This window comes from Protopterus annectens, chromosome 2.part0 (genome assembly GCF_019279795.1).
Source record: "Protopterus annectens isolate FY-2018-M chromosome 2.part0, PAN1.0, whole genome shotgun sequence".
In the NCBI taxonomy this organism is placed as follows: domain Eukaryota; kingdom Metazoa; phylum Chordata; order Ceratodontiformes; family Protopteridae; genus Protopterus; species Protopterus annectens.
Window position 1 is genome coordinate 113,498,860 of NC_056728.1, and position 16,062 is coordinate 113,514,921.

Consider the following 16,062-nt stretch of genomic DNA (forward strand, 5'->3'; position numbering starts at 1 on the left):
GAATAATTTGTCCTTTTATTTTGCCTTTTTTTCTGAGCAAAACTGTGAGCACTATCATAATAAATAATTATTCAGAAAAGTTTCTTTTGTCATTAATGAGCCACCTAGAAAATGCAACTAAAGGTTTTAAAAAGGATAATATTATATGAAGTGATAACAATGACTCCTTCATGGAATTTTTTTATCAGTTTTTAAGATCTACTACAGAATTTATTAAATTTACCTTAAGTGTGGAAAAAATGAATTTATTTTTTAGTTGATTGTCTTTATATGTATTCTTCCACTGCCAGACTCTTTTGATGTAATTTGCTGCTCTATTGATATAATTTAAAACAGCTTTAATGTGTGTGTCCCTTACTCTCCATATACAATAGTGTTCAGTTAGTTTTATATTCTTTCAATAATTAACACAACATTTTCTAAACGTTGGTCATAGGACATTTTTACATTAAATAAAATATAAATATATAATTCTGTTTCAAAACTACTTACTTTAAACATTAATATGCATCAAAAATATACTCAGGTGCATGCACTCCACAGATACTACCCAGACCTGTAAATATATCTGCCACCCTCTACACTCCTGGGAGTGCTATAATATATGTACAGTGTACATCTCTGAATAACTTACACATTATATGAGCACTTATCAAAAGAATTAATGTTTTAATACAAATGACCCAACAAAACATTATTAAAAAAAAAAACAAAAAAAAAAAAAAAAACTTCATGTGGAAAGAATCTGTTTTGATCCAAGCAGCTTGTCATTTCCAAAATAATTTGAAAGTTCAGGCATTTTTTTTATCTACATGTTTCAGTCCTTTGTATATATTATATTTATCACAATCTTCATTTTCTAAATTAAATTTTTTTTACTCAGATAATTTTTATTTTGAATAAGAAACAAACAATAAATAAATACTTATTACAATATACAATCATATTAGATAATAAATGACATATATACAAATTTACATTCAGCTTGACATATGTAAAATAAAAGATAACAAGTTATACAGAAGTAGTTAAATTTAAGTTAAGAAGCAATTATTTCAAGAGGAGGTTAGATCCATTTGTAAAGTGTAATTCAATGACAAAAGTTTTTTCCAAGGATTATTAGTTAATGGCATAGGAAACATTCTAAATTCTTTGATTTTAACTTCCATTAAAGCCGTTTTCTTTAATAAACACAGAAAATCTTCTCTGTTGGGTACTGTGGTAGAATTCCTTCACTTTGTTATGCATTTCCTAACTATAGCTAGTATTGTTCAAAGTACGTAAAGGTTAGTTTTATTTAAAAAAAAAAAACATTCAGTCATATTCAGTAATAGTAAAGCTTTGGTCATGACAAAATTATCTGTATAAATCACCTGCATAAAATTATTAATATTTTCCCAAAAGGGTTTAATTTTTATACATTCATAGAATATGAGACCAATCAGCTTTATTGAACTGTTGGCATCACCACCATAATCCATTACTAGAAGGATTAGTTTTTGAAACTTTATCAGGAGTTAAGAAGGATCTATGGAGTAATTTCCAGGTAAATATTCTCCAATAATGAGAACTAGAGGTCAGTTTTACTGAGAGTAGTATGTTTCATTTATTTTCTAGGGTTAATTGTATAGAATATCCTTTAGTAATAAACTGCCAATATGCTGGTTTGAGTAATGTTTTGTAGTTTTTTATTAAATTATATAAGTATGAAGTTTCATCCTTCATAGTCTCATTATTATATATAATTTCAAACAGTCTACTTATAAATTTAGGTGGAGTTGAGAATTATTTATTATCCTACATAGATCCTTGGAGTATGTCAATATATTCTGAAGTATTAACCATTCATGAGAATTTAATTTATAAGTTGACATCATATAGTGTATATCCAAAATGTGTTGATTTTTTATACAATGGAGCCAACAAATTAGTTTTTTGTCTTCCCAAGAGATGAATATGTCCCTATGAATTCTATCTGGAATTTTTTTAGTAATGCTGAAGGGAATTAATGTTGTGAACCAAAGCTTTCATTCCATATTCATATTTATAAATTTCCTAAAGTGATCAAATAAATGATTTATTAAATTTCACCTTGTTAGTTTAGTTATATTTAAACTCACTGAGTACCATAATATATTATCTTTATCTATAGTAATATTATTTTTAAGTAATTTGTTTTCATTTATTATTATAGTTGTATGTAACAATTTCCAGTTGGATGTATAACTAGGATTAATCCATCCAATCACAGTTTTTAGTAAAGTAGCTCTTATATATGATTCAACGTCCAGAAAATTTATTCATCCCTGATACCATTGTCTGGTATGATGTGTATATGCAATTGTGTTTCTTTTAGGATACCATAAGATTCTTAGCAGTATTGATGTTATTTTCTTAAGATAGGTTTTCTCAGGAATTAACAAAGTAGCTTGTACTATATACAAAATTTTAGGAAGAAGAACCATTTTAATCAGCTGTAGTCTGTCTTCAAAAACTATGAATACGTTATTATATTTGTTCACTAGAGAATCTATGGTATCCATAACCCTTTTATAATTAATATTCATTATATCTTGTATATTCTCATACAAATCTATCTCCAGGTATTTTATTGTTGTGACTTCTTCTCCTATGCTATTAATCTTGTCTACTTGTATGTCATTATTTTATTGAATAATAAATATTTAGATTTTTGGTTATTGAAACAAAGTCCTGAGATCTTATAAAAACTCTCTATTAGAATATCTAGTTCATCTAAAACTTCTTTTGAATTCAATAGTGTGAGAAGTACATCCTCAGCAAAGAGCATGATCTTAGAATTATATTATCCAAATATATTTATTCCTTTTATCTTTGGATTATTTCATATTAATATATCCAATAGCTCTATAGACAATGCATATAAAATAGGTGACATAGGGCATCCCTGTTTAGTACCTCTCATAATTTGTATAGCCTCTGAAGTAAAGGGTCCTATTTTAACATAAGCTAAGTTGTTTAAATAAACCTTTTTTAATAAATCTAATAAAGTGGAGAGGAAAAGCATATGCTTCTAGAATTTTAATGAAGTAGTCCCAATTTAAGGAATCAAATGCTTTTTCAATATCCAGTCCGATTATCAAGGCTTCTATATTTTCTTTATTTAAATAATCAATTAATGTCAGTATTCTTTTAATGTTGTTGTGTGCGTGTCTACTTTGAATAAACCCAGTTTGGTCATTGTTGATTACTTCATACATTTGATTTTTTATTCTATTTACCAGGATGGACATAAATATTTTATAGTCTTTATTTAATAATGAAATTGGCCTATATGAACTACAATGGCTAGCATCCTTGTTTTCTTTTAAAATGGGTATTATTAAAGAGTATCTCCATGAAGGCAAAATTATTGCATGGATTTTAATTTCAATTAATGTTTTATGTAACAATGAGGTTATATTTTTGGGAAATAATTTGTAAATTTCTGTGATTAAACCATCCATTCCAGGATATTTACCAGTTGTACTTTATTTGATTTTATCCGTAACTTCTTTGTGTATAATGGGTTTTTGTAAGTTCCTTTGTAAGCTTTCAGGGATTTATTTAATATTAGAGATCATATTTTCTAAATTGAAATGATCTGTTGTATTATACTTACCTTTATAATGATTTCTGTAATGACACTTGAAAACATCTAATATATCTCCAATTTCTGAAACATTCTTACGTTTTTCTTCATGTAGAATATTAACAATAGAATTAGCTTTAGATTGCATTTTAACTTTAACAGACAGATTATGTGTTTTGGAGAAGTAGCATAAGAATTTATTTTTAACCTCAACATGGCTAAATCAGTTTTATGATTTAATATTTTGTTATATATTTTAAGTCTTCTATTGTCTTCTTGTTCTCAATTGAAAAAAATAAAAATAAAAGAAACATGAGTCAAAGGAGAAAGGGAAGGAAATGTTAGAAAGAGATGGTTTTAACTAATGTATATCTAAATTAGTAAATTTTGTGTGAAGGGATACAGGAAACATACCTTTTCCTGTATATATGTGATATATATATGCATGAGTTTAGAAGTTTTGAAACATATTAAATCCACTTAAAAAGTTTTTAGCAATTAGGTTGCAGTTTTATACTTTGAGAGATTTTACAGATGTAGGTACTTTAAATTCAGTTTTCTGCTTCTTCTTTTTAACATCAGTCCAGCCATTTTTATCAATGGTTCTCTTCAAGGATGAGGATGCCCATTCCATATCTTCTGAGAAAGTTATGATGTTATTGTTTTTGATGAATTGTAGAGCTTCTTCTAGAGTGTTGAAGGTTCTCATCTCACTTAGGTATAGAATCTTTATTTTTGCAGGGAGGGCTGTTTGAGCTTTAATATTGTTCTGTTTTAGAGGTTTTATTAGTGACCATACCTTTTTTCTCTGTTCCAGCACTTTAGTGGAGTAGTCGTTATCAAATCTTATTAAATTCTGATTATATTTAATAGGACTTTTCCTCCACGCTGTTTTTAACACCGGTTCTTTGTCCATGAAAGATAAAAATTTTATTATAATTGATCTTGGTGGCAAAGAAGATGATGAAGAGGTTGATGCTGAAGTTTTATTTCCCAAAGCATGATGTGCACTTTCTATACCAAATGAAAAGTCTTCTTTAAGATTTAGAATCTCTGGTATCAATGAATTTAAGAAGGCTATAATGTCCCCTCCTTCTGTTTTCTCAGGTAAACCGAAAAGCCTGATATTTGACCTTATTTCTCTATTTTCTAAGTCATCTACTTTATTGGAGAGCCAGGTATTTTGCTTCAGGAGAACATCTGTTTGTGTTTCCTCTTCCATAAGTCTTCCATCAATGTCAGACAAAAAAGTTTCAATGGTTGTTATCTTTTGACTGATGTTGCTGAAGTATTTCTTTGAAAACCCCTGTTTGTTTCTGAGAGTTCTCTTTTAGAGTCTGTAGATTAACCTTAAAATCATCCATTTTCATTGATAATTCCTGTAATGTGGTAGTCACCAGTTGCAGTTCCTTTTTTAGTGTCAGATCAGAATGAGAATTCTTCAGGTTACTCATCTCTCCAATTGCTGTATATAGACTCCTGAATAATTTGACAGGGAATTTCTTGTAGAAATCCACCAAAACTTGTATTTAGTTAGTTTAAACTATTAACTAACTATTTGCAGTATTTTTGTTAGAAATAAATAATATAATTTCCTGGTTTTAATACTAGTTTATGGAGCTCCAAAAACTGCTGCCTTCAGTTAGCCATTCAGGCTCCGCCCCTCTAAATTTAAGTTTTGACTAGTTGTGCATTACCATTGGACTAGTCCAGTACTTTGCTATAGAAATTTACAAGAACAATTTGTTGAAATAATTTACAACATGACTTTTATAGATGCTCTGTTACCAGCATGATCTAATCTTTGTCATTTCAAACTCTTAGCAGAATACAATCAGTCTGCAGCTTTTCACAGCCTCCAGAGCTTTACTGTTGCTAGGCAACTACTATTGTACTTTTTATATTTTTTGTAACTGTCATTATTACTTTTGCATGTTGTTAATTACTAATGCATGCAGTTCTTTTCACTTAATAGGTTATTAAATATAATGACAGTTTTCTGAAGTCACACCCTCTGTAATGGTAATACACTGATAACATGTAATATATTCTATAAGAGAAAGCACTGAGCAGTTTTAAGTGCACTTTCTGTTAATCATAATAAAGTTTCTAATGCCAAACCTCTTTCCTAAGGTTATGAAGGAAGCAGTTTACTTAAGATACTAAAGGACATAGAACACTGTATAGAAGTGATGCTAGACCGCTGGAGTATAGAGGTTATACCCAGTAACAAAGAGGAGAAGGGAGATCCAGTACCTTACAGCATCGTAAACAATTACTTTTCCATAGGAGTGGTAAGTACTACAAGAATGCTGTAATGATACTGGCTGAATAATTACTGTACTATATAATCTGTGACTACCTTACTTTTGTCAATGTTATGCAAAAACTACAATATTCAGAAAGGAAATTTCATTGAGATTATTTTTAGAGATTTACCATATTTTGTCAGAAAAATTGAAGCTGAGGTCTTTGGCAAAATAAATGTAAAGATTTTCAACAACACTGTCTAAACATTTAATGTGCAAAATATCCTGGTTACCACTTTAATTTTTGCTACTTTATTTTTGTTTGCAACGTTTGCTATTCTTTATACAGTTGTTCTGCACATTTTTATCACCAATATCAAAAAAAAAAAAACAAAGAAAAACTGACTACTGGGTTATAAACATCTGTGGGATAACTGCATTTTCTATTTAAGTCTGCTTATGCCAGTGGGATTCTGAAAAGAGATAATCATTTACAATATTTATAGAAATCATTTCACTGATTAAATGAAATTCAAACCCTTTTTATTAGTGCTTTAAAAATCTGGCATTTTGTATGGATCAACTCAAACCTTGTAATGCATAAAGAAGCAAAAAAAAAAACCTTCCAAGTATACTGATTACTTGACAGATTGACCTAATATTGATTGAGTGATGACTGACAAGCACTATTTTTTTTGTTTTCTTGGACTTCATGATATCAGCTTGGCTCCCAGTGCCGCACATCTATGCCAGATTTACCAGCCATCTTCCCATCCCCTAGACTATTCTGGTATTTGCTGGGGCCAATCTTGGATTCTAAGGACATTCTGGGAGCTCAGCTATCCATGCTTCCATCTGGGATGGTTCTTTTTTATATGCTCTAAGCTTTTTCCTTCCCCCACTCTTCGACTATACCCAAGGACAACTCTCCCCTATGGACCATGTCTTCCCTTAGGCAGCGTCATTGACGAGCGCACTCCATTCCAGGATGGGCATACCCGTCCCTCCCTGCTTCTCCATCAGTTCACTGAGCTGCCAGTCAGAACTAGGTCACTTAGGTTGTAATCAAGGCTTTAACCCTCTATTCCTCCAGAGTGGCAATCAGCAAGCAGTTTGACAGCAAAATAAATTTACTGGTGATTATAATCTTTCAATAATTTGCCAAACATCATTCCACTGCTACTACTAATGAATCATTAAATTCAGTAGCAGTGACTCAATGAAAGATAAATAATAAAAAGGCAAATTCATCGCAGAATAATGTGAACACAACATGCAATGTAGGGTTATGGAAAATATGAAACACATACTAACATAATATGACATCATTACAATTTTTATAATGCTGAATATGAACACTTGGAAAAAAAACAACAGTGACATCAGAACCAAATTTTCTAACAGGTGCATTTACAGAAAACACGGGAGGTTAAAGCTGACCTTGGTGTAGAGGCATGAAACACTGAGCACAACCCAAGCAATCTGAGTTGAGCTAGGGACTTGGATGCCTCCTGGAGATGGTATGGAGGGCAGAGAGATGATGAGGCAGTGCCTGATCACCTCTTCCATGGGAAAATGGTGAGGGGGCATGCTGGGGGCACAACGATGAAGTGCAGGCAGAGTTGATGACAATGCTACCATATGAATAGCCCAGAGCAGCAGAGTAGATGAGCAGGCATTTGATGGAGCCACCAACAGAGAGGAGGAGGCATGCCCCTCATGACACCATTGCATGTCCCCACTTGTGATATAACCCAGCACATTAGTGGGAGTTAAGGTGTGAGGGAAAATGTCCCTGCCTCTGTAAGGATGATGTTATGTCTCATGTTTCTTCATCTCTTCTCTTCTCTACCTCCTGTAACTTGATGTAAAAAATTAATCTCATCCACCAGTTTTGGATAAGATGGTGGACCTCTAGCTCAGGGAAGCTAAGTCAGACAAGAACAAAAGATACAGTGGCAGTCAAACTGGTCATTATTAACTAATGGTTAACATGGGATGATCTTTCAAACAGTATCCAATGCCCATGGGAAGGAAGACATTTTACATGAAAAGAAGAAATATACTGGAATTTGGAATATTTACAGGAAACACGTGAAGCAGTGAGCTGACAGCTGAAGAGCTGATACTGAATGATGAGGAGGAGTAGCTTGCTTAGATTCTACTTGTTTAGGGGGGCATCCAGGATATATGGATTCAGAATGACTGAGGCTGGGGTACTGAGCAAGAGGGCAGGAAGAATATGAATGGAGAAAAAGGATGACCTGTTCCCACTGTGTTCAGTGTTGCTACATAGGCTTGATTAATGTGGAAGGGGTAGTGGATGAAGAAGTATTAAAACAGAAAGAAGGTGTCACTAAGATGGGCAATGCTGTGCCAAACTGAGTTTTTCTGAGTCCAAGTTCATGGCAGACTCTGTAGCAGAACTGCTACAAAGCAAGATAAAAGCAAGCTACAACTGGATGCCTTAATTTCATTGACAGCGTTGATCAGTGCAACTGATGTCTGCCTTAGCAAAAGGGACTAGTGAGGGGATAAAGCCTTTTATGCTAAGATGCAGCAACATCAGAGATAATTGTGTTAAGTAAGAGATGCAATGGCCACAGATACCTGTACAAGACTGTGGCAGGACTTTGCCTTGCATAAAGCATTGGATCCTATTTCATTCAGTCTATCCAAGATTTGGTTAATGGCTTGTGCATGTGAAGCACTGGCAGAAAAGGATGTACTGCCTATTCGGGGGGGGGGGGGTGCATTCATTTATGCATTCCCTACAGGAAGAGGTGCCATCCATAGAGGGGAGTAGACCTTAGATGTAACAGGTGAATGAAGGGAAGAGAGGATAGCAAAGGGTGGGTTACAGCAGAAAAGTATCTACTGGTGGAAGCATGACCCCCCACCACAGGGTATCCATAGACTCCATGCCAGTCCAAGCTTTAGAACAGAAATTGTTGGGGGGGGGGTAGGAGAGGCTGGTAGACACTGCAATGTTTGAGACCACTGGGGTAACCAGTCAGAATGAAGCTGAAGTGGTAAAAAAAGATTCCTTGTCCCCTTAAGGATATGCAGCACTGGCCCAAGGGACCACTGGTGGGCTGTATGATCATAACAGCAGCCATCAAATATATTATGTGGGATGATGCAGCTGCTGTCCACCTACCTAACAAGGAGTCTAGAGTGTTGGACATGAATGGGAAGAATGTATATGCCTTGGATACATTTTCTTGGGGGCACTGAACTATGCAACACAGATGAACCCCTTCCAAAGATATTTAGCAGAACAGGTTTTAGACTCTTTGTGAAAGCCACCCACGCCTGAGTCAAGAAAACAGCTGAAGACTACTGTAGGTACCATCCTGACAGTCTGTTTATGCTGCTGCTATATAATGCAGCTGATGGAGAAGCCACGGCTGAAGTGGCAAGTATTATCTTAAAGTATCATGCCTTGCTCTACCTTTGCAACCTTTTCGACAATTTTACGGTATCTTTCACCAGTTCCTCCTATAATGCTTCCACGTTGTTTTGGAGTCTAGTCTGAAAGACAAGCTACTGAGGTGAAGGCAAGAGGGTCTACAATAGATCTCAGATGTGATATCAGTCAGAGATCCAGTAATTAATATCAGAAGATGTCCAAGCTTCCATGATTTTGAAAACTTCAGCTTCACACCTTTCACTCCTTCTCAGACAGTGGTGGCCATGGTAGAGGTTGCCCCTTCAATGAACACTGTCCAGAATGTCAAGGAAGTACACAAAACCATGGATTTCAGGGCACCCTTTCTCAGGTAAACAGTTCCAGCCTACCTGACTGCAGCCCTCTGGAAGAAATCAGAGGCAACTTTTTTCACCAGTCAGCCGTGTGTATTGCCATCACACAAGACAATTAGGTGAGAGAGATTATTCAGAGGCTATATGATACCCATTTCCTACTGCTCCCTATCTATCTCTGACACTTCCTGATGTTTTACCCCCCCCCATTCAAAAGCAGCAAAAGAGAAGTCATTACTGTCTTAGACAAAAAAACATTGAAGGCATCCAACCAGAGCAGAGAGGATCCAGAATTTATTTGAGATACCTTTTAGTTCTGCAGAAAAACAAGGATATCAGGCTAATACTGAATGTCAGCAGCCTAAACTATTTCATCAAGAAGACCTCATACTCAGTAGTCATAGTTCAAGAGATTTATCTGCCCAAAGGCAAGACTGGATGTGGTCAACAAACCTCCAGGATGCTTATCTGCACATAATGATTGCTAACATACCAGAGTAGTTTCTGTACTTCTGAGAGGCAATTATTTTCATTTCAGAGACCTGGCTTATGGTCTCAGCACAGTACCCCCCAGGTGTCCATCAAATACATGACAGTAGATGCAAGTCACCTGAGACTCTGAAGGATCCCGTTCCTATACTTAGATAATCGGCTTCTCATTGCTTTGGCCCAAGAGTCTCGTGTAATAGTCAGAGATTGTTTGCTACAGCTCTGCCTATACTTAGGTATTCCTGTAAACTACAAAAAGTCAATCTATACTCTTCAAAGACTGACACTGGGACACAGCAAACTGTACTGTCAGTCTTCCTTACAACAGAATATAGTCCCCCAAGTTTCATCCCAATCCCTCTTTACATTAGCACACCTGCTTCACAGGTATTTAGAGTTGTAGGGCTCATGGCTTCAATCATAGTCATGTTCACTGATACACATTTTTACATGAGCATAGTACAAGGGATGGCCAGTGTTCAGTGGTTCCATATTTCACATCACCCCTTAGCCCTGATACCTATCATCCTGCTGTGCAGAACTGATCTGAAATGGTGGTTTCCACCTCCAACAGTTTCAATGAGAAAACCTTTACTTTACTTACAACAACTTCAGCAAGTCACCACGGATGCTTTCTCTCTGGGTTGTGGGGATATTTTGAGGGAACAATGGTCTAAGGAATTCTTGAGTCAGACAGAGGCCAACCTTCATATCAGTATCCCAGTGATGAGGGCAGTTCTTCTCCTTCTGGAAATGATCTTCTTTCTTTGAGATAATATGTCTGTTGTATGGTATAGAAACAAGCAAGGAGGAACCAAATTATATCTATTTTGCAGGGTGACCCTGAGGATTACACAATGAGTAATCACTTTACATTACATATTAGAGGCATTGCACATTCTGGGGAAAGCATACTGCCTAAGTGACAGGTTCAGCAGGTCCATCCTAGTGCACCATGAGTGATATATGAATTCCACAGCAGCTCAGCAAATTTTCAGCTGTTGAGGTGAGCCTTACTACAACCATTTTGTGTCCCTGTTCAATAACAAGTGCAGCAGTTACTTTGCCCTGATCACTCCTGAGATGCAGGCACAAAGAGATAATCCAGTCTGTCAGTGCTTCTCCCCCAGACCTCTGTGCACTTTTTCCTCTATCCCCCTTATCACTACGTTTCTACAGAAGGCAGCAGAATGCAAAGCTAAAAGCAGCTCTCATTGCTCCATTCTGACATCCCCTTGCTCAGGCCACACCTATCAAAGCACCATGGCTTATGGATCTTTAGCTGGATCTACTCTTACATCCTTATGGACATCCTGACCTGACCTTACATATCATCAAGCTGACCGCACAGTTTCTCCAATTCCATATGTGGCCATGGACCATTCATTATCACAGAGTGTGGTTCACATTTTGTCAGCCCAACAAAAATAATCCCCTACTAAAGTTCACAGAAGTAAATGAAAATGTTTGTTGGCATGGGTTGTTGAACAAAGTTTAGGCCTCTATTTCACTTCCAGTCTATTGGCATTAAAGTTTCAGTCAGATTTATTTGATAAAATCCATTTTCATTTTTCATAAGTGTGCATAGACATTCTCTTGCATTACATAAGGTCATCAAGGCATTTTTAAAGGAACCTTTCTGCTGGGTCCTCTAGAAAAGACCCTACTTGTCCTTAAGAGCTCAATGTTGTATTAGAATATTTAACTATAGTACCATTTGAGCCAGCATCTCCTGCAGACCTAATATTCCTAGCTTGAAAAACTTTATTTTTAGTAGTGATCACTTCAGACAGGTCAATGTCACAATTACAAGCTTCATCTTATACTTCACAATGTCTAGTTTTTCACAAAGACAGCATGTCTTTAAGAACCTATTAATCCTTTAGTCCTGAAATCGTTTCAGAGTAAATCTAAGGTAGCCTATCCATTTACTTGTTTTCTTCCTTAATCACTCTTTGTTGTGTGTCTTTCGGCTTATCCTGGTTAGGAGTCACCACAGCGGAACTCCGGTCCGCTAATGTTTGGTAGTGGATTTTTACACGCCGAGTTACCATCCCTGATGCACAACCTTCAACGAAGGCACACTCATTCACGCATGCCTCCACACAGAAGACGCTCTAGCTGAGAATCGAACGGGACAACGTCTTGCTGTGAGGCGACAATACTATCGCAGCACCACTACCACGGGTTCTTCCTTAATCACTCTAATAAGGGAAAATACTTGCTAAATATGGTGGACGAGCACATACAACTCAGATTTTACCTAAATGGAAATAAAACAATATGGAAAAACATTCCATTTTTCACCTTGTTCACCTCAAATAAACTGTGTGAGGAAGTTTCCAAAAAAGCTGCATTTGTTTTGCATACTCTTGAAGAAACAAGTTATTGCTAGATAAACCAAGAGCCTTTTCCCAAAAAAACTGTCTCAATTTCTACTGCCTTCTTCAAGAACTCCATGTAGACAAACTTTGTACTGCAGCAACATGGTCTGCGTTGCATACCTTTGCTGTGCATTACAAGCTGGTTATACTTTCTAGATCTAGAGCATCCCTTGGAACTATAGTTCTGGAAAGTGTTTTGCCATGATGCCACCTGGAAATTCAGGCAGTCTGTGATTTTTTCACACAAGTTAGATCAGGTGAACTGGATTAGACAGGATATGGAAATTATGTACTTACCATATTGCTGTAAGTTTTTCATCCTAGTCCGTCTGATATGACATCCCTTTCTTCATCCCTTTTCCAAATTAGAACCTCTCTCTAAGGACCTCTACTAAAGACGCTATATACTGCTGAAGTTATAAATGCTGGATCCTTTTCATTTTAGTAGATTTAATATGACATTGCTCCCATTTCTCCCCTCCTTCATCTCTTCCAAATTGTCACATTTTTTTAAGTGTATAGCAGGCTAGAATGGGGCTGTTCTGCACTTTCCTGTTTATAAGCATAAGGTGATGTCCACCTGGTCTTTTCTCCAGTAGTCAGCAAACTTGATGTGAGGGCAGTCAGTGCACATGGGGATTATGGGAGTACTTTTTTTTTTAAGAAGCTTGAGCAAGGAGCACTGGCAAAGTCTGGATCTGATCTGACAAGCAGCTCAATTCCCATAAGTTGTATTGAATGGGCTTCCCTGCAAAGAAACCAGCAATATGGGAAGTACAGAATTTTTGTTGTTGGTATTTCACTGAAAGGAGTCCTACTTTCCATAAGATTGCTTTGAATGCAGCAGTCTATTTTACTTTCACTTTTTGGTACAGTGACTAGAAAATCAGACAACTCACGATGAGTGGTAGACTGAACATGAGTAGATGGTGACATGAAAACTGTGAATATTTTCAGCTGATATGCAGTGGTTAGAAATGTAGTTCACTTAGAAGAATATTCTACCAATATCAACAGATAGTTTGTTGCACAAAATATGCTAAGAAGCATTACTAGCTTAATTTCAGATCCACTATATTGATCTAATATTAAGACAGGAGTTTACCAAAACATTGTTAACTTTCTATTTCTGTCTTTTGTTTTAGCTTTTTATTGCTTACCTCATCTCTAAATTTTGATCTGTGAATCTTAAAAATGTAACAGGAGTGCAGACATACAGTGGGAGTTTGCCTGCCTACATAAATGATTTTTTACATTTGCTTGCATTTTTCACAAAATTGAGTATGTGTGATGTAATACTTCAAAGTACTCAAACCCATGCAGTGCTAGCATTCTTTGCCAAGCTTTTTTGATATGAACATGGTTGTATCAAGAGGTTCAGTTAAATTACTGACGGTTATAGTGCAAAGCAAAGACCTTCCCCTGGATTCATGAAGCTCAGCGCAAGGACAGCGTTAGCTTTGAGACGACTGTGTGGCGTAGAGATGGCGCAGCAGCACCACATGCATATTAATGAAGGCGAGCTGCCGTAATGGCCACATGCATAGGAAATGTGAACGAGTGCAGAGGGCGTGTCCAAGCGCTGCACGGAGGCGTGAACATGTCAGCTGCATACACACAACCTAAAATGCTGACTAGTGCAGCCTGCCTCTAATAGTAATCACTCCTGTCAGTGTCCGTGGATACTGAAATGTATGCAAAGCATACAAGACATCATTGCAAACACCACAATAAGAAGTAAACACAAAGGCACATAGCTGAATATTGAGTCCCTGTCCCTCGAACAAAGATATATAAAACCCCGTGCCCGTATTCCAATGTAGTGTTGCTAGTTATAACCAAGTGGAAGCGAAATGCATCGTGTTAGCGAGCCGCCAATTGCCAAGCCTAGCACAATGGTTTATGGTTACCACCTGTCCTACATTGTGAGGGACAGTCCCCCTCTAGGCAGGTGCATCCATACCAAAATCATAATAAATGTGAAATGTCCTGCGATAGTAGGACATAATTATGTCCCATATGTTATGTAATAGTCCCATACAGTACGTATGTCCGTATATAAAATACCTATATGTTACAAGAAATAGAATAAGCAAGTAAATGAAACAGAATAAGCAACTACACTGCTACAACAATAAAAGCTTATATGTAGGCATGAAACTAAAGTTCTATCCTTTGTAATGACCGTGGGTATGTGTTGGCCTGTAAACTCAGATGTGTGCCATGAAAATGTCCCATCCAGGTCATATGAAAAGGTGGAAACCCCACCAATGGTCAGAGCATTTGCCCAATATCTGCCCTTTTGCAGTCCAAGTCGTCCTTGTCAGGATGGCCCATAGATGAACGGGCATTACCCAGGTCTACCTACCATGTCATGAAAAATAAGTATTTGTGAGGACCTATGTACGTGAAGTACAGCATGTGGATGATCTGAAATGTTAGTGTAGACCTCACAACCATATTGGTCCCAGAGATATGTAGTGTACGCAATGTGTTCTGCTGACTGTGCCATGGGCCATCAACTAGAGAAGGGATGAATGTTGTTTGTGGAATATGGGGTTGGGGGGTGACGGGTAATGTAATAATTTGCCAAAGGGAGACTGGGTTGGATGCACAATAGGTGAACTGGAGGTCTATGAGGGAGCAGTGGGCGAATCAGGAAGATAACCAAAGAACAAATGTACACATCTGCAATACAATCCTACAAACATGTGAACATTAAAATGTGCAATACACATGTACAGAAACATTACCAGCACATACCCACATAATGGTCTGGCCTGAACTGAGCCATCCAACCCCAACACACCTGGATACATAATTGAATACCCATCATCCCCTTCACAGCACACCACCACCCCTTTCGTGAACATCCACCTAAACCAGCCATACTCGGGCTGCTAGATAGGTGCGGCCATATCTGCACATAGTGACCCCTACCCATATCTAGTAGGCAGTCTCACCCTAGGCAGCCTCAGGATTGCAAACTATTTAACCCTTGCATGTATAACCCTACCTTACAGCCGTAAAGCAAAGATGGTCATCGGTCCCCACAATTTTTGGATATCCCTCATGGGATATGTATCTGTTCTAAACATTAGACTTGATGTCACAACACGATGTCCAGTCCTGTATACATCTGGACACAAGTTGCATGAGCAGTAGTTGTCCACAAGACTGCTTAGCCTCCAGCCAGTCCTGCAGAACCTATGACCCGGGATTAAGCACCTGACCATGATGCACATCTCCCCACGTACATTATCGGGAATATATACCTTACACATTCACATAGTGGCAGTCGGATATAGGGTGCTTAAGGCACTTTAAAGCATACGTAAGTAGGGTTACCACCTGCCCCACCTTGCAAGGGATTAAACACCTGACTGTAATGCACGTCTCCCAACGTGCATTATCGGGAATATATACCGTACATATTTGCATAGTGGCAGTCGGCTATAGGGTGCTTAAACCACTGTAAAGCAGACGTAAGTAGGGTTACCACCTGCCCCACCTTGTGAGGGACAGTCCCTTTTTGGGCAGTTGTGTCCAGACCAAATATAATACA

At 36.9% G+C, this 16,062-nt stretch overlaps 1 protein-coding gene across 3 annotated transcripts in view; it reads left to right on the top strand.

Moving 5' to 3' along the window:
* LOC122792986 (diacylglycerol kinase beta-like) overlaps positions 1-16,062 on the top strand; it is a 4,078,579-nt gene that overhangs the window by 2,665,356 nt on the left and 1,397,161 nt on the right. For all 3 annotated transcript variants that reach the window (XM_044060599.1, XM_044060600.1, XM_044060601.1), the window contains one exon: positions 5,744-5,904. In XM_044060599.1, the coding sequence (XP_043916534.1) occupies positions 5,744-5,904 (161 nt within the window). The remainder of the gene's footprint in view (positions 1-5,743; positions 5,905-16,062) is intronic.